The sequence below is a fragment of the Mobula hypostoma genome, chromosome 7 (genome assembly GCF_963921235.1).
Source record: "Mobula hypostoma chromosome 7, sMobHyp1.1, whole genome shotgun sequence".
NCBI lineage: Eukaryota > Metazoa > Chordata > Chondrichthyes > Myliobatiformes > Myliobatidae > Mobula > Mobula hypostoma.
In genome coordinates, this window is record NC_086103.1 from 15,470,148 (window position 1) to 15,489,843 (window position 19,696).

The 19,696-nt window shown below is 42.4% G+C and overlaps 1 protein-coding gene across 2 annotated transcripts in view; it reads right to left on the reverse strand.

The window, feature by feature from the left end:
• Window positions 1–628: 628 nt before the first annotated feature.
• Window positions 629–19,696, reverse strand: part of rnf130 (ring finger protein 130) — a 153,570-nt gene continuing 134,502 nt past the window's right edge. The window contains exons 7-9 of one of the 2 annotated variants that reach the window (XM_063053075.1): window positions 10,168–10,258; window positions 4,042–4,101; window positions 629–798 (exon numbers count right to left, since the gene is read on the reverse strand). In XM_063053075.1, the coding sequence (XP_062909145.1) occupies window positions 4,077–4,101; window positions 10,168–10,258 (116 nt within the window). In that variant the 3' untranslated portion in view covers window positions 629–798; window positions 4,042–4,076. Of the gene's footprint in view, window positions 799–4,041; window positions 4,102–10,167; window positions 10,262–19,696 lie in introns of both variants that reach the window. The other variant, XM_063053074.1, reaches the window with a different exon arrangement.

Consider the following 19,696-nt stretch of genomic DNA (forward strand, 5'->3'; position numbering starts at 1 on the left):
TGGATCTGGGGTTGAGAGGGTGAACAGCTTCAAGTTCCTCAGCATCCACATCACCGAGGACCTCACATCGTTGTACACACCAGCTGTGTGGTGAAAAAGGTTCCTCTTTCACCTCAGACGGTTGAGGAAGTTTGGCATGGGACTCCAAATCCTAAGAACTTTCTATAGGGGCACAATTGAGAGCATCCTGACTGGTTGCATCACTGCCTGGTATGGGAACTGTACCTCCCTTAATCGCAGGACTCTGCAGAGAGTGGTGCGGACAGCCTAACGCATCTGCAGTTGTGAACTTCTCATGATTCAGGACGTTTACAAGGACAGGTGTGTGAAAAAGGCCCGTAGGATCACTGGGGACTTAAGATATCCCAACCACAATCTATTCCAGCTGCTACCATTTGGGAAACGGTACCGCAGCATAAAAGCCAGGACCTACAGGCTCCGGGACAGCTTCTTCCACCAGGCCATCAGACTGATGAACTCTCGCTGATTTGAGTCTACTCTGTATTACATTGACTGTTCTAATTGTCATAAATTACTGATTGCACATGGCACATTTAGTTGGAGACGTAACATAAAAGATTTTTACTCCTCATGTATGTGAAGGATGTAAGAAATAAAGTCAATTCAATTCAATTCAATTTGGTTTTATTGAAAGATGATTCTAACAAAGCTTTAGGCGCAGAATGTGGAAAAATAACATAAAAAAATAGACTTAGGTTCAGCAGAACTCCTAGTAACAGAAAATCAGATCCAGATGCTCTGTGGGTTCAGCAGGACTGAATTCAGCACTGTTGAAGCCTGTGAACAGAAGGAAAGTTTTATTAATTTGAGCAATAAAAGGATTTATTCTTATGATTTGTGCTGCTTTAAAATATATTCAGGTTTGGTTTAGAGGAACTGATTATAAAACAGTGGAATTGTGAATAGTTTTCATTTACAACTGAATGTACAGTGCTCATAATGTTCACAATCATTATTTCTTTCTACTGCGTGATATTTTAATAAAGAATCACACACCACTTTACAAGACTTGGTAGTGTCACCTCTGTAAGGGAAGCAAGCCTGGAATTTTAGGTTAAGGGATAATTTGTGTATATTTAGTAGACAGGAAGAATTCGTTTCCAAGGGGCAAAATTTAACTTTAGGTTACCTTAAACTCCACCCACTAACCCACCTCTCCACAACCCCAACCACCACTATTTCATCATTTTCTATCAGAGTCACCTTATGTACAGACACTCCTGTGCCTAGTGTCACTTTATGGACATACAACCTCTCTATATAAGCTATCTTATGTATTTATATCTATTGTGTTGTTATTATTTTTATTACTGTCTCTTTTGTGTTTTTTTGTTGCCTCGGATCCAGAGTAACAATTATTTCGTTCTCCTTTACACTTGTGTTCTAGTAATGAATTAAACAATCTTGAGATGTTTAAAAGGTTAGAGTCAAGCCTTTCAACAACAGTGCCAGCAAACAATTGAAGAAAGAGAAGATGATATAAGTTTGAAATGTGCTTTACAAATGATAACTGATGCTTGGGTCACCAGCCTTATCGCCACTGGCGCCAGGTTCTTAGACTGACTGGAAAAGTTCTAACATTACCCAGTGTTTCTCTCTCTCAACTTGCACTAGTGTCTTTATGGTGTAAGCTATGTGATTTACTATATCTTAACTTAAGTTGATGCTAACTTATGGTTGTCAAGTTTGTATTGGGCTTGTGTGCCCAATGCCAATAAACCTTAACTTTAAAATTCAAGACTGGGAAAACTTTGTGAATCAAAGACATTAAAGGTGTACAGTGCAAATGCAGGTGTATGGAGCCAGGTCATATCTCAGCCTTAATTTCACTGAATGATAAAAACAGGCTCAGATGACTGAATATTCCTTCCAGTTTTTCTTTTCAACAAAATCTAAACTGATACTTATACAACGGAGTCTTGATATTTAACAGTCCAGCTTTCAATTCACATAGGGTAAAGATTTACAGCACCAGTGAATCAGGTTCAATTCTGCCACTGCCTGTAAGGAGATTGTATGTTCTCCCCATGACATGTGGATTTCCTCAGGGTATATCAGTTTCCACCCAGAGTCCAAAGGTCTCTGGAGGAGGAGGAGAAGATGGCAGCGCTATACAGCACACGCGGCCTCTCTGGTGATGATATCTGTTATCTGTCACGTAGGAGGCCGTGCACAATTCTGATTTGATGAAGGCAGACATGAGAGCATGGAGGAACATCTGGTGAAACTTCTGAAACGCCTGTTTTGCTGCCGCCGCTACTGTGTGATCCGAAATCTCCGGAGGGGAAGGCCCCGAATCCTCGGCTTTGCTTGTTGCTCAGCGGCCGGAGCGGGGTTGAAGCGCTTGGCGGAGATGGTGCTCGGTGTCGGAGGGCTGGTCGGAGGCTCAAAGTTTTTGGACGGACTTAGAGTCGGACTGTGGTCGGGTGCTTCCAGGGTGCTGCATCGGCAAGTTTGCGGCGCTGGAAGCTCATGGCAGGGAGAGTTTCTCCCTTCTACTGTCTGCGTGAGATGTTGGGGCTATCAGGACTTTGAGACTTTTTTTTAACTGTGCCCATGGTCTGCTCTTATCAAATTACAGTATTGCTTTGCACTGTTGTAACTATATGTTATAATTATGTGGTTTTTGTCAGTTTTAGTCTTGGTCTGCCTTGTGTTTCTGTGATATCATACTGGAGGAACATTGTATCATTTTTTAATGCATGCATTTCTAATTGACAATAAATGAGGACTGAATGTCCTCATAATCTAAATCGAAAGGTTAATTGGTCACATGGGTGCAATTGAGCTGTGTGGGTTTGCTGGACAGAAGGATCCATTACCATGCTGTATCTCTAAAAAAATAAGAACATAAGAACTAGGAGCAGAGTTGGCCATTTGGCCCATCCAACTGATCTGGCCATGACTCAGGTCTACCCACCTGCCTTTTTCCCACAACCCTTAGTTCAATTTTCCACTGCGGAGCTCTGGACCTCAAAGTTGCACCATTTATTTTCCCCTCTTTCTGCTCATTCATTACCTCGTGTCATCTGAGAGAGGAAAGTCATAGACAACTGACAGAAGGGAGACGTGGACAACCAAGAGAGGGGAGCTGTGGACAACTGAGAGAGGGAAGTTGTGGACAATAGAAAGAAGGAAGTTGTGGACAACAGATGGAGGGAAGTTGTGGACCACAGAAAGAGGGAAGTTGTAGACAACAGAGAGAAGAAAGTTATGGACCACAGAAAGAGGGAAGTTGTGGACCACAGAAAGAGGGAAGTTGTGGACCACAGAAAGAGGGAAGTTGTGGACAACAGAGAGAAGGAAGTTGTGGAAAACAGAGGGAGGAAATTTATGGACAACAGAGAGAAGAAATTTGTGGACAATAGAAAAAGGGAAGTTGTGGACAAAAGAGAAAAGAATGTGGACAGCAGAGAGAAATAAGTTGTGGACAACAAAGAGAAAGAAATTGTGGACAACAGAGAGAAGAAAGTTCTGGACAACAGAAAGAGGGAAGTTCTGGACAACAGAGAGAAGAAAGTCATGGACAACCAAGAGAGGGAAGTCGTGGATAACCGAGAGACAGAAATCGTGGACAACAAAAAGAAGGAAGTCGTGGACAACAGAAAGAAGGAAGTCGTGGACTACTGACAGGGGGAAGTTGTGGACAACAGAAAGAAGGAAGTTGTGGACTACTGACAGGGGGAAGTTGTGGACAACCGAGAGAGAGAAATCGTGGACAACAGAAAGAAGGAAGTCGTGGATGACTGAGAGAGGGAAGCTGTGGACAACCTGCCCAATCACAGTGACTCTTTTGTTTGCTTCACCCATTTCCCTTTCTGCAACATAATACATGTTTGTGTTCTCAGTTTTTCAGTGTGGATGAAGGATCAGCAGAATGACACGTTAGCTCTGTTTTCGCCTCTAAAGATGCTTCTGAGGATTCAGATATAGATCCATTTATTTATCACATGTACATCAAAACATACAGTGAAATGTGTCATTTGTGTTAAGGTGGAAGTCTCTTGTTAAAGTACTTACATGTACAATTATCTTCTTTCATATCCATTCTTTCACTACTGTGTTGTCTGAGTTTCAGCTCTAAAATGGGAATCATACTGTTCGTTTAACAAAACACTCTTAACTTTGTTAAAAATAGTTTAGAATGTTAATCTGATTGTTGTGTTAGTACATGATATAATGTCCATATTCCCTGCAATGAACTCTGTAATCATCAGAACTGCATAAACACACGAGCTTCTGCAGATGCTGGAAATCCAGAGCAACACACACAAAATGCTGGAGGAACTCAGCAGGTCAGACAGCATCTGTGGAAAGTAGAATTTTTGGGGCTGAGATCCTTCATCAGGACTGGAAAGAAAGGAGGAAGATGCGAGAATAAGAAGGTAGTGGGAGGGGAAGGAGTACAAGTTAGAAGGTGATAGGTGAGACCAGGTGGATGAGAGAGGAGGGTAAAGTCAGAGCTGGGAGGTGATAGATCAAAATGGTAAAGGTTTGGAGAAGAAGGAATCTGATAGGAGAGAAGAGGGGAGTGGACCACAGGAGAAAGGGGATAAGGAGGGCCACCAGCCCCGAAACATTGACTGATTATTAATTTCCATTAATGCTGCCTGACCTACTGAGTTCCTCTAGCATTTTGTGTGTGTAATTTTATATCATCACTTATAAACATGTAACTGTTCAGTGATTTTTCTATTTTTCTAGCAACATAGTAGCAGGTGTCACCCCTTGCGAGGCTCTTTGGATTAAAGGTATTATTCTGTTAGCTTATTACTTATCTTTGTATGATGGAACAATTGTTATCTAAGTTCTCATACAGCACAGACAAATCTGATTATGTACCCACTGAGAGGCCTGAATTATAAACTGTGATGATTTGATTAAAAATGTATCTGGATTAAATATGAAAGCACTGTATTAGCTTCACTTATCCAAGATAAATTTGGCTTGACTGCATCCTAACAAGCTGTATCACTGACTGTACGGAAACTGCACTGTGGTGGACAGGAAGACTCTACAACGGGTAGTCAAAACTGTCCAATGCACCAACGGCACCAGCCTATCTGCCATCAAAAACATATATACAGAAAGGCGCCAGGTAAGGACCAGTAACATAAGACCATAAGATATAGGAGCAGAAGTAGGCCATCTGGCTCATCGAGTCTGCTTGGCCATTCAATCATGAGCTGATCCAATTCTTCCAATCATCCCCACTCCCCTGCCTTCTCCCCATACCCTTTGATACCCTGGCTAATCAAGAACCTATCTATCTCTGCCTTAAATACACCCAATGACTTGGCCTCCACAGCCGGTTGTGGCAACAAATTCCACAGATTTACCACCTTCTGACTAAAGTAATTTCTCCGCATCTCTGTTCTAAATGGACATCCTTCAATCCTGAAGTCGTGCCCTCTTGTCCTAGACTCCCTACCATGGGAAACAACTTTGCCATATCTAATCTGTTCAGGCCTTTTAACATTTGGAATGTTTCAATGAGACCCCCCCTCATTCTCCTGAACTCCAGGGAATACAGCCCAAGAGCTGCCAAGACGTTCGTCAAAAGGTAACCCTTTCATTCCTGGAATCATTCTCATGAATCTTCTGTGAACCCCTCCAATGTCTTTCTAAAATAAGGAGCCCAAAACTGCACGCAACTCTCCAAGTGCGGTCTCATGAGTGCCTTAAAGAGCCTCAACATCACATCCTTGCTCTTATATCCGATACCTCCAGAAATGCACGTCAACATAGAACCATAGAAACTACAGCACAGAAACAGGCCCTTTGGCCCTTCTTGGCTGTGCCGAACCATTTTCTGCCTAGTCCACTGACCTGCACACAGACCATATCCCTCCATACACCTCCTATCCATGTATCTGTCCAATTTATTCTTAAATGTTAAAAAAGAACCCGCATTTACCACCTCGTCTGGCAGCTCATTCCATACTCCCACCACTCTCTGTGTGAAGAAGCCCCCCCTAATGTTCCCTTTAAACATTTCCCCCCTCACCCTTAACCCATGTCCTCTGGTTTTTTTCTCCCCTTGCCTCAGTAGAAAAAGCCTGCTTGCATTCACTCTATCTATACCCATCATAATTTTATATACCTCTATCAAATCTCCCCTCATTCTTCTACGCTCCAGGGAATAAAGTCCTAACCTATTCAACCTTTCTCTGTAACTGAGTTTCTCAAGTCCCAGCAACATCCTTGTAAACCTTCTCTGCACTCTTTCAACCTTATTTATATCCTTCCTGTAATTTGGTGACCAAAACTGAACACAGTACTCCAGATTCAGCCTCACCAATGCCTTATACAACCTCATCATAACATTCCAGCTCTTATACTCAATACTTCGATTAATAAAGGCCAATGTACCAAAAGCTCTCTTTACGACCCTATCTACCCGTGACGACACTTTTAGGGAATTTTGTATCTGTATTCCCAGATCCCTCTGTTCCACTGCACTCCTCAGTGCCTTACCATTAACCCTGTATGTTCTACGTTGGTTTGTCCTTCCAACGTGCAATACCTCACACTTGTCAGTATTAAACTCCATCTGCCATTTTTCAGCCCATTTTTCCAGCTGGTCCAAGTCCCTCTGCAGGCTCTGAAAACCTTCCTCACTGTCTACTACACCTCCAATCTTTGTATCATCAGCAAACTTGCTGATCCAATTTACCACATTATCATCCAGATCATTGATATAGACGACAAATAACAATGGACCCAGCACTGATCCCTGTGGCAACCACTAGTCACAGGCCTCCACTCAGAGAAGCAATTCTCTACCACCACTCTCTGGCTTCTTCCATCGAGCCAATGTCTAATCCAATTTACCACCTCTCCATGTATACCTAGCGACTGAATTTTCCTAACTAACCTCCCATGCGGGACCTTGTCAAAGGCCTTACTGAAGTCCATGTAGACAATATCCACTGCCTTCCCTTCATCCACTTTCCTGGTAACCTCCTCGAAAAACTCCAACAGATTGGTCAAACATGACCTACCACGCACAAAGCCATGTTGACTCTCCCTAATAAGCCCCTGTCTATCCAAATGTTTGTAGATTCTGTCTCTTAGTACTCCCTCCAATAACTTACCTACTACTGACGTTAAACTCACTGGCCTATAATTTCCCGGATTACTTTTCGATCCTTTTTTAAACAATGGAACAACATGAGCCACTCTCCAATCCTCCGGCACTTCACCCGTAGACAGCGACATTTTAAATATTTCTGCCAGGGCCCCCGCAATTTCAACACTAGTCTCCTTCAAGGTCCGAGGGAACACTCTGTCAGGTCCCGGGAATTTATCCACTTTAATTTTCCTCAAGACAGCAAGCACCTCCTTTTCAATCTGTACAGTTTCCATGATCTCACTACTTGATTCCCTCAATTCCATAGATTTCATGCCAGCTTCCTTAGTAAATACAGACGCAATAAACCTATTTAAGATCTCCCCCATTTCCTTTGGTTCCGCACAAAGCCGACCACTCTGATCTTCAAGAGGACCAATTTTATCCCTTACAATCCTTTTGCTCTTAATATATTTGTAAAAGCTCTTTGGATTATCCTTCACTTTGACTGCCAAGGCAACCTCATGTCTTCTTTTAGCCCTCCTGATTTCTTTCTTAAGTATTTTCTTGCACTTCTTATACTCCTCAAGCACCTGATTTACTCCCTGTTTCCTATACATTTCATACAACTCCCTCTTCTTCTTTATCAGAGTTGCAATATCCCTTGAGAACCAAGGTTCCTTATTCCTATTCAATGTGCCTTTAATCCTGACAGGAACATACAAACTCTGTACTCTCAAAATTTCCCCTTTGAAGGCTTCCCACCTACCAATCACATCTTTGCCAGAGAACAACCTGTCCCAATCCACGCTTTTTAGATCCTTTCTCATTTCTTCAAATTTGGCCTTCTTCCAGTTCAGAACCTCAACCCTAGGACCAGATCTATCCTTGTCCATGATCAAATTGAAACTAATGGTGTTATGATCACTGGAACCAAAGTGCTCCCCTACACAGACTTCTGTCACTTGCCCTAATTCGTTACCTAACAGGAGATCCAATATTGCATCCCCTCTCGTTGGTCCCTCTATATATTGATTTAGAAAACTTTCCTGAACACATTTTACAAACTCTAAACCATCTAGACTCCTAACAGTATGGGAGTCCCAATCAATGTATGGAAAATTAAAATCTCCTACCACCACAACTTTATGTTTCCTGCAGTTGCCTGCTATCTCTCTGCAGATTTGCTCTTCCAAGTCTCGTTGACTATTGGGTGGTCTGTAATACAATCCCACTAATGTGGCCATACCTTTCCTGTTTCTCAGCTCCACTCATAAGGACTCAGTAGACAAGCCCTCTAATCTGTCCTGCCTGAGCACTGCTGTAATATTTTCCCTAACAAGCAATGCTACTCCCCCACCTTTCATTCCTCTGCCTCGATCACATCTGAAACATTGGAACCCTGGAATATTAAGCTGCCAGTCCTGCCCCTCCTGTAGCCAAGTTTCACTAATTGCTACAACATCATAATTCCACATGTCAATCCACGCCCTCAACTCATCCGCCTTCCCCGCAATACTCCTAGCATTGAAATATATACACCTCAGAAGATTTTTACCACCACTCACAACCTTTCTATCAGCGGATTTGCTTAAACTTTCAACATCATTTATTTTCATCCCAGCCACACCGTCAGCTCTGGCACTCTGGTTCCCATCCCCCTGCAAATCTAGTTTAAAGCCTCCCCAACAGATCTAACAAACCTCCCTGAAAGGATATTGGTCCCCCTGTGGTTCAAGTGTAACCCATCTCTCTTGTACAGGTCCCATCTGCCCCAGAAGAGGTCCCAATGATCCTGAAATCTGAAACCCTGCCCCCTACACCAGTTCCTCAGCCACTTGTTCCTCCTCCAGAGTATCCTATTCCTACCCTCACTGGCACCTAGCACAGGTAGCAATCCTGAGATTACCACCCTTAAGGATGTTATGCGCACATTATGCAGATACGACAGGCTCTTTTCAGAGACTTTTGGATAGGTATATGGAACTTAGAAAAATAGAGAGCTATGTGTAAGCCTAGTAATTTCTAAGCTAGGGGCATGTTCGGCACAGCTTTGAAGGCTGAAGGGCCTGTATTGTGCTGTAAGTTTTCTATGTTTCTATGTTTCTATCATGAAGTATCCTACCCACACTGCTCATGGACTGTTTTGTCCCACTCCCATCAGGGATGAGGCTACACTGCATCCACACCAGGACTACCAGACTCTAAAACTGTTAATTTCCCTATGCAGTAAGGCTAATCAACTATCATTTCCTGTCAGTCACCTTATGTACAGACACTCCTGTGCCTAGTGTCACTTTATGGACATACAATCAATCCATAAGCTATATTATGTATTTATATTTATTGCATCTTTTATTATTAAGTTCTTTATCTTATTGTGTTTACTGTGCTGCATTGGATCTGGAGTAACAATTATTTCATTCTTCTTTACACTTGTGTATTGGAAATGACATGAAACAATCTGGAATAAACAATGTCATCACTGTGTATATTTGGTCATTCCAAAAGGTAAAAATGTGATTCATCCTTAATTTACACTTTCCCTGGTGAGATTTGAACACTGAAACCTGCTTGGGTTCAGTAGACACGTAGTTAAAGCAGTGAAATTCTTTGCCATATAACTCATTGGGAAAGTTGTTGCTGGTTACCTTCTTAGAGCAGTACAGCACAGGAACATGCCCTTTGACCAAATAAACTAATCTGCCTACATAATGTCCATATCCTTCCATTTTCCTCCTATTCGTGGGTCTATCTAAACATCCCTCAAAAGTCCCAAATGTATTGGCCTCTGCTGCCACCCCAGGCAGTGCATTCCAGGTACCCACCTCTCTGTGTGTAAAAAACTTGCCCCTCACATCTCCGTTGAAATTACCCCCTCTCACCTAAATGCATGCCATCTGGTATCAGACATTACAACCCTGAGAAAAAGATACTGTCTGCCTACTCTCTCTATGCCTCTCATTGTCTTGTAAACCTCTATCAGATCTTCAAATAGTAACTATTTGAAATGATGGCTAGAAAACAGAATCATTTATGAAACAGAACAAAATGGAAAAGTTTGATGTACTTACTCATCTGCTGTGGAAGTTGCTGTTGCTTTGATTACCATGTAGAACAGAGTGAGGGCACTAAGCACTCCAAAACTTGCAATAATAAGCCATTCTTCTGTTAACAAAGGAAAGGTCAATCATTCCAGGAACAGCAAGTAAAAAATGAGGAGATTCGTCTACACAGGAGCAGTAGCTGCAGCATAAGAAAGTGATTGATTGAAGAGAAAGAAAGAGAAAGCATCTGGGAACAAGTGCTGACGCAGAATCAACCAGAATGCAGTGTGAGGATGCAGACAGAGGGTCATTAGGTGAGTTTCTATACAGATTTACTATGGAGAACATTCTAACTGGTTGCACCACTGTCTGGTGTGGAGGGGCCACTGCACAGGATCAGAAAAAGCTGCAGGAAGTTGTAAACTCCACCAGCTCCATCATGGGCACTAGCCTCCCCAGCATCCAGTACACCTGCAAAATGCAATGCCCCAAAAAGGTGGCATCCATCACTAAGGCCCTTCATCACCCGGGACATGTCCTCTTCTCATTGCTACCATCAAGGGGGTGGTACAGGAGCTCGAAGACACACATTCAGCGTTTCAGGAACAGCTTCCACCATCAGATTTCTGAATGGACAATGAATCCATGAACACTATCTCAGCATTTTTCCCTCTCTTTTGCATGACTAATTTATATATATATGCTGCAAAATTAGAAATTTCACGGTATATGCCAGTGATATAAACCCGATTTTGATTCACCTAAAGAGATCGTACAGCAAATGGAAACACTGGACCGACTGCACAACTCTAATTAACATATTCTGATAGGAATAGTTATGTAATCATTTCAAGGGGAGTGTGGTATGCAGGGCTATGGTCCAGGTATGAGTCAGCACAGACTAAATGGGCCCAAGGGCCTGAATCTGTGCTGTAGAGTCAGCTCTATACTTTCTTTCATAGAAATCCATGGCGACTCAGCCCAGCCCGATATTTCCTAGGTGTCCTGTTTTAGATACAGTCAAAGAACAAGGATGGGACTAGGCAGAATAATTACTTGGCATGAACTACACTTGTAGATAGACCGAAGGGTCTGTTTCCGTGCCAAAGTGCTCCATGACTCTAACACCATTTAAAATTATTCCCAAGTCTACACATTTTCCAAAGTGTAATAAATTTAAAAAAGATAGCAAAATCCAGCATCACTAGTTGACTCCTCTGAGTCACAATATAATTCTGTTCTGCTAGCATTAATCAACAGACCACCATTTGATTTTCTCAGAACGAGATCAGCTGGGATTTCTTCACGTCCTTGTTGGTAACAGTATCTTTGTTTCCTTTTTCCACTGGTGCCAAAGGAGATGATCACAGTCAGGACAGTCTGACTGCCAACACATAAATGTAAGTGCATAAGGGATGGCAAAAAGAACACTAATTCTGAACATTAATGAATCCCAGTGGAAAGCTGCATCACGTGTCCACAGCGACATGAGATTAGTTACCACTTCACATGTTAGTTGATACCCATTTTCTATGTTCAAATGTGAAGAACATTGGAAGATTGTCATAGCTTGTAAATGCTCTAAATAATATTACTTGCTACCAAACAACTTGGTCAAAGCTTTCTTTTAAAAATTAAAATGAAAAGTTTGTCAGAGAATACAGGATGTTTCATATTGAACAATCATATGTATTTAATCATTGTCAAAGACTGACTTACACCACAGGATATAGGAGCAGAATTAAGCCATTCAGCCCATCAAGTCTGCTCTGCCATTCCATCACAGCTGATTTATTATCCCTCTTGACCCCATTCTCCTGCCTTTTCCCCATAACCTTTGATGCCCTGATTAATCAAGAACCTATCCACCTCTGCTTTAAATATACCCAATGACTTGGCTCCACAGCTGTCTGTGGCAATGAATTCCACAGATTCACCACTCTCTGGCTAAAGAAATTCCTCCTTGTTTCTTTCCTAAATGGACATTCCTCGATTCTGACGCTGTGCCCTCTGGTCCTAGACTTCTTCACTATAGAAAGCATCCTCTCCAAACCACTCTATCTACGCCTTTCAATATTTAGGTTTCAATGAGATCTCCCCTGATTCTTCTAAGCTCCAGTGAGTAAGGGCCTAGAGCTATCAAATACTCCTCACGTTAACCCTTTCACTCCCAGAATAAAAATTTGAAGATTAGCTTTATTTGTTACATATACACCAAAATACACAGTGAAATGTGTTATTTGCATCAAATCAAATCAGTGAGGATTGTGCTGGGCAGCCAGCAAGTGTTGCTATGCTTCTGCTGCTAACACAACCTGCCCACTACACTCGGCAGAACAACACAGAACACAACAAGCAACAAAAAAAATGGCAGCAAAACAAGCCCTGTTCCTTGCTCTCACCAGTCCACACTTCAAGACAAGCCTCCAGTCCTCCAACTTCAAGACAGGATATAATCTGAAGACATATTAACAGGGCACAGAGAAAATGTATCAGAATGTTGCCTGAAATGGAGAACTTTAGCTATGAGGTAAAATTGGATACACTGGGACCTGGAACAAGAAAGTTGAAGGGAAATTTAATTGAGATGTGTAAAATTATGAGGTTTAAGCAGGGCAGTAGGAAGAACTGATGCAGAAAGGTAATTAGCTAGAGGCATGAATTTAAGATAATTTGGAGCAAGTTGGGGATGAGGTCAAAGAAAAGTCCATTTTCCCTCTCAGCCCCAATCTCCTGTCTTCCCCCCCATATACCTTTGTGGGCTGACAAATCAAGAACCTATCAATCGCTGACTTAAATATACATAAAGACTTGGCCTCTACCATTGCCTGTGGCAATGAATTCCACAGATTCAGCACTCTCTGGCTAAAGAAATTGCTCCTCAATTCTGTTCTAAAAGGATGCTTCTCTATTCTGAGGCTGTGTATTCTAGTCTTATACTCTCCCACCACAGGAACCATCCTCTCTCCGCATCCACTTTATCAAGGCCTTTCAATGAGGTTACCCTTCATTCTTCTGAAATCTAGTGAATACAGGCCCAGAGCCTTCAAACACTCTTCATATGACAGGCTGTTCAGGTGGATGTGGAAGTCAAGGTATTAGATATATTTAAGGCGGAGGTAGATAGGTTCTTGATTAGTGAGGATGTACAGAGAGTTCCTACAGAGGACACCGGGATTGAACAATATGAAAACTTCTGTCAGGATGTTGTTTATTGACTACAGCTCAGTGTTTAACACCATCATTCCTACAGCCTTGATTGAAAAGTTGCAGAACCTGGGCCTCTATAGCCCTCTGCAACTGGATCCTTGACTTCCTCACTGGAAGACCACAATCTGTGTGGATTGGAAATAACATCTTCACCTCTCTGGCAATCAACACTGGCACACCTCAGGGTGGTGTGCTTAGCCCACTGTTCCATTCTCTCTACACCCATGACAGTCTGGCTAGGCACAGCTCAAATGCCATCTATAAATCTGTTGATGAAACAATCATTGTTGGAAGAATCTCAGATGGTGATGAGAGGACATACAGGAGCAAGATATACCAGCTAGTTGAGTGGTGTTGCAACAACAACCTCACACTCTGTCTGTAACACCAAAGAGCTGGTTGTGGGTTTCAGAAAAGGTAAGAAGAGGGAACACACACCAGTCCTCATTGAGGGATCAGAAGTGGAGAGAATGAGCAATTTCAAGTTCTTGGGTGTCGACATCTCTGAAGATCTAACTTGGTCCCAATGTATCAATGCAGCTATAAAGAATGCAAGACAGCTGTTTATATTTCATTAAGAGTTTGAGGAGATTTGGTATGTCACCTGAAACACTTGCAAATTTCTACAGATGTACCTTGGAGAGCATTCTAACTAGTTGCATCATTGCAAGGGAGGGGGTGCTACTAAACTGAACGGAGTTGTAAAAGTAGTCAGCTCCATCATGGGCACTAGCCTCTGTAGTGTCCAAGACATCTTCAAGGCGCAGATCCTCAAAAAGGTGGCATCGATCATTAAGGACTGCACAACCCTGACACACCCTCTTCTTATTGTTACCATCAGGAAGGAGGTACAGAAACCTGAAGGCACACAGTCAACGATTCAGGAACAGTTTCTTCCCCTCTACCATCTGATTTTTTTTATGGACATTGAACCCATGAACACTACCTCACTACTTTTTATTTCTTTTTTTGTACTACCTATTTAATATGTATGGTGATGATGATGATGGCTGGTTCCTCTCTTGTGAAGATCAGAAGGAAATATCTCCATTGTTGTACGAGTCTTCTTCTCACCTGCACTGCGTTGGTTTATAGTGAGGATTGGTGCACACAGACTGATTCCACTCTCTAGGCTGGGGGACCTTCCACAATGGCACAGCGAGCTGCAACAGCTGTAGCAACCACAAGGCTGCCTTGACCGACTGCCTGGCAGGGCTAATGAGTCCCATCTACCTGGGTTGGAATTGGAGTTGACCTTCTCCTTGGCTGGCTGCCAACCAAGGCTAGTGAGCCCAACCTGCCCGCCCAGTTATACCGCTGAGCACTCAGTCATGACATGACATAGCAAACTCAGTAAGACCAGGGACGCCATGTGAAGGCATTGCTGTGGGCACAGTAGTGTAGGAGAGGCCAAATGCGAGTAATTTTCTGCATTGCAAGCCAAACAGTGGTCCTATAGTGATCACTACACCTGGAAAAAAGAGACTTCACCTTCCTTCAGTGAGCAGAACGTCCATCTCAGGACCCATCCATCCCCTTAAATATATATACTTACAGTAACTCACAGTTCTTCTCTATATTATTATGTACTGTATTGTACATGCTGATAGCAAAATTCACGACATATGTTGGTGATATTCAACCTGATTCTGATACTGAACTCTGATACCAAGCTGCAAAAGTGACGTGCTATCTGTTATGCTATTGTGGTGCCCAAATATCAGAGGTCAACTGCTTCTGGTAATGAGAAATACTTAAAATTACGAGAGGTAGAAAATGAACAAAAAAATTAAAAACAGAGTTATGTCTTTTAAAGGAATTCAGAAGCAATTACTCAAAATCTGTTGATATTGTGGTTGAATTGTGGATTATCCCAACAAGAGAGTGTGATATTTGATCTGCTATTAGGGAATGAGACAGGGCAGGTGACAGAAGTTTGTAGCACATAGACAAGAAAATCTGCAGATGCTGTAAATCCAAACCACCTAAGGAGGAACCACACTGGAGGAACTCATTAAAGCAGGCAGCAGCTATGGAAAAGAATAAACAGTCTACGTTTCAGGCTGAGACCCTTCATCCATCATTGATGAGGAGTCTTGGCCAGAAATGTCACCTATTTACTCTCCTCCATAGGTGCGGCCTGGCCTGCTAAGTTCCTCCAGCATTTTGTGTGTGTTGACAGAAGTTTGTGTAGGGGAACGCTTTGCATCTAGCAATCACAGTGCTATTAGTTTCAAAGTAAATATGTAATAAGATAGGTCTGATCTGTGGGTTGAGATTCTAAACTGGAGAAAGGCCAATTTTGATGGTATCAAAAAGGATTTGGCAAGTGTGGCTTGGGACAGGCTGTTTTAGGGCAAAGGTGTAAGTGGGAAGGGCTTCAGAAGTGAAAATTTGAGAGTACAAAGCTTGTATGTGCCTGTCAGAATAAAAAGTAAAGATAACAAGTGTAGAGAACCTTGGTTTTCAAGAGGTATTGAACCCCTGGTTAAGAAAAACAGGGGTGGCACAGTAGTGTAGTAGACAGCACAATGCTTTACAGTATCAGCAACCGGAGTTTAATTCCTGCTACTGCCTGTAAGGAGTTTGTACGTTCTCCCCTGACTGAGTGGATTTCTTTTTGAGTGCTCCAGTTTCCTCCACATTCCAAAGACATACCAGTTGGCAGGTTAATTGGTCATTATAACTTGTCCCATGATTAGGCTAGGATTAAACTGGGAGACTGCTTGGTGGCGTGGCTCGAAGGACCGGAATGGCCTACTCCGCACTGTATGACAATAAATAAATAAAGAAGGAAGTACATAGCAGGTATAGACAGGTAGGAACAAATGAGGTGCTTATGGAATACAAGAAATGCAAGAGAATACTTACGAAGGGAGTCAGGATGGCTAAAAGATGGCATGAGATTTCCCTAGCAGACAAGATGAAGGAGGATTCTACAGATGTGTTAAGAGCAAAAGGATTACAAGGGACAAAATTGGTCTTCTGGAAGATCAGAATGATAATCCATGTGTGGAGCCAAAATAGATGGGGGAGATCTTAAATTTTTTTTTTGCATCTGTATTCACTCAGGAGATGGGCTCAAGCATTTATAGAAGTGAGGCAAAGTGGCATCAACTGCACGGACCCTGTATAGATTGCAGAGGAGGAGGTGTTTGCTGTCCTGAGGCAAATCAGGGTGGATAAACTTGACAAGGTGTTCCCTTGAACCTTGTGGGGGAGGCAAATGCAGAAATTGCTGGGGCCCTAGCAGAGATATTTAAATCATCCTTAGTAACAAGTGAGGTACCAGAGGATTGACGGATAGCCCATGTTGTTCCACTATTTACGAAAGGCTCGTGGTCTGGGCATGAAGGCATATGGGAGGAAAGCAGGAGAGTAGGACTGGGAGGAAAAAATGGATAAGTCATGATGAAATGGTGGAGTAGACTCAATGGACCAAATGGTCTAATTCTTCTCCTGTATCTTATGGTCCAAACATAAACCAGGAAATTATAGGCCAGTGAGTCTAACAGCAGTTGTGGGAAAGTTGTTGGAAGATATTCTAAGGGATTGGATATATATTTGGATAGACATCGCCTGATTAAGGATTGTCATGTCTAACCAATCTTATAGAGTTTTTTGAGAAAGTTCCCATGAAAGTGAATGAAGGCAAGGCAGTGGATGCTGTCTACATGAACTTTTGCAAGGCATTTGACAAGGTCCCACTTGGGAGTTTGGTCAAGAAAGTTCAGTTGCTTGGCATTCAAGATAATGTAGTAAACTGGATTAGACATTGGCTTTGTGGGAGAAGCCAGAATAGTAGTAGATGGTTGCCTTCTGACCGGAGGTCTGTGACTAGCGGAGTGCCGTAGGAATTGGTGCTGGGTCCATTGTTGTTTGTCATCTATATTAACGATATGTAATTAATTGGATAAGCAAATTTGTGAACGACACTAAGATTGGGGGTGTACTGGACAACGAGAAGGGCTATCGTGGTTTGCAGAGGGATCTAGACCAGCTGGAAAAATGGGTTGAAAAATGGTAGACAGAATTTAATGTAGACAAGTGTGAGGTGTTGCACTTCTGTAGGACCAACCAGGGTAGGTCTTACACAGTGAATGGTAGGGCAATGTGGAGTGTGGTAGAACAAAGGGACCTGGGAATACAGGTCCATAATTTGTTGAAAGCTTTGGCACTTTGGCCACATAAATCAAAGTATTGAGTACAGGAGATGGAGTGCAATGTTGAAGTTGTATAAAACATTGGTGAGGCCCAATATGGAGAACTGTGTTCAGTTTTGGGCAGCTACATACAGGAAAGATGTAATTAAGGTTGAAAGATGTTATTCCCCTCCATGTTCTGTGCCCGTCAGGTGGCAGCCCTGCTGTTTCTTTAGCGTTTTGTCTGTTTTCTACAAGGCCACGTTGCTAGCTCGACGCTCAACCTGGCGCAGACAGAAAGCGTGCAAGGAGCCAGATAGATTTGAACCCATGACCAGTCGCCTTGAAGTCTAGTGCTGATGTGACGACACCACCAGTTGCAAAGGTTGAATGAGTACAGAAAAAATTTACAAGGATGTTGCGTGGTCAGGAGGTCCTGAGTTATAGGAAAGATTGAGTAGATTAGGATTTATTCCTTAGAATGTAGAAGATTGAGAGGAAATTTTACAGAGGTATACAAAATTATGAGGAGTATAGATAGGGTAAATGTAAGCAGGTCTTTTTTTCCCCACTGAGGTTAGGCGGGACTACAACCAGCAGTCATGGTTTATGAATGAGAGGTGAAAAGTTTAAGGGGAACATGAGGGGAAACCTCTTCACTCAGAAGGTGTGAGAGTGTGGAATGAGCTGCAAGCATAAATGGTGCATGCAAGCTTGATTTCACCACTTAAGCGAAGTTCGGATAGGTACATGGATAGTAGGGATATGGAGGTCTATGGTCATGGTGCAGGTTGATGGGAGTAGGCAGTTTAAATGGTTTCAGCATAGACTAGATGGGTTGAAGTGCTGTACTTTTCTATGAATCACAGTTGGAGTCTGGAGATATCAGCACAGCAAATCTTTATTTGAATAATTTGAAACCAGCACATCCTTGGACAGTGTTGAAAGATAAAGATTAGCTTCATAAAGAAAAAGATAGAGTTTAGCTTTATTTGTCACATGTACATCATAACATACAGCGAAATGCATCCTTTACATCAAATGAAATCAGCAAGGATTGGGCTGGGCAGCCACAAATGTTGCCATCAGAATCAAAATCAGGTTTATCATCACTGTAATATGTCATGAAATCTGTTGCTTTGTTGCAGCAGTACCATGCAATACATAAAAGACGCTGTAGGTTACAATAAGAAATAATGAGCCATGCTTCCAGCACCAACATCGCATGACCACAACTCACTAACTTGAACCGGTATGTCTTTGGAATGTGGGAGGAAACCAGAGCACCCAGAGGAAGCCCACACTATCACTTGGAGAATGTACTGTAAAACTTAATGGAGATCTGAGGGGAGGTTTATTTTACTAGAGGAATGAACTGCCAGGAAGTGGAAGAGGTAGTTACAATGACAATTATTTATGTAGTGGAATACAGGTTCAATGCACGCTTTAGTGTAGATAGGCAGTATGGATGAGTTGGGCCTGAAGGCCCATTTCTGTACTCTACAGCTCTATGACTCTTTGGAAGAAATAAAAGAAGATTTCAGAAACAGATACGAACTTGAAGAAGTTGAAAAGATAAAGGGAAATAGGATTCAGATTCATTTATTTATCACATGTACAAGAGCCTTAACAGCGTTGATGAACAGAGGGATCTTAAGGTCCAAGTTCCCTGAAAGTGGCTACATAGGTTGATAGGGCGATTAAGAAGGCATATGTCATGCTTGCCTCAAGACATTGAGTTCAAAAGTCAGGAAGTTTTGCCGCAGCTTTATAAAACTCCAGTTAGACGGCACCTGGAGCATCGCATACAGTTCTAGAAATGTAGAAAACCTGCAGCACAATACAGGCCCTTTGGCCCTCATGTCTTTACCTGAGAAATTACCTAGGGTTACCCAGAGCACTCTATTTTTCCGAGCTCCATATACCTGTCCAGGAGTCTCTTAAAAGACCCTATCGTATCTGCCTCCACCACCATCGCCGGCAGACCATTCCACACACTCACCACTCTCTGCGTAAAAAACTTACCCTGATATGCCCTCTATACCTACTTTCAAGCACCTTAAAACTGTGCCCTCTCATGCTAGCCATTTCAGCTCTGGGAAAAAGTCTCGGACTATCCACATGATTAATGCCTCTCATCATCTTATACACCTCTATCAGGTCACCTCTCATCCTCTGTCGCTCCAAGGAAAAAAACTATTCTC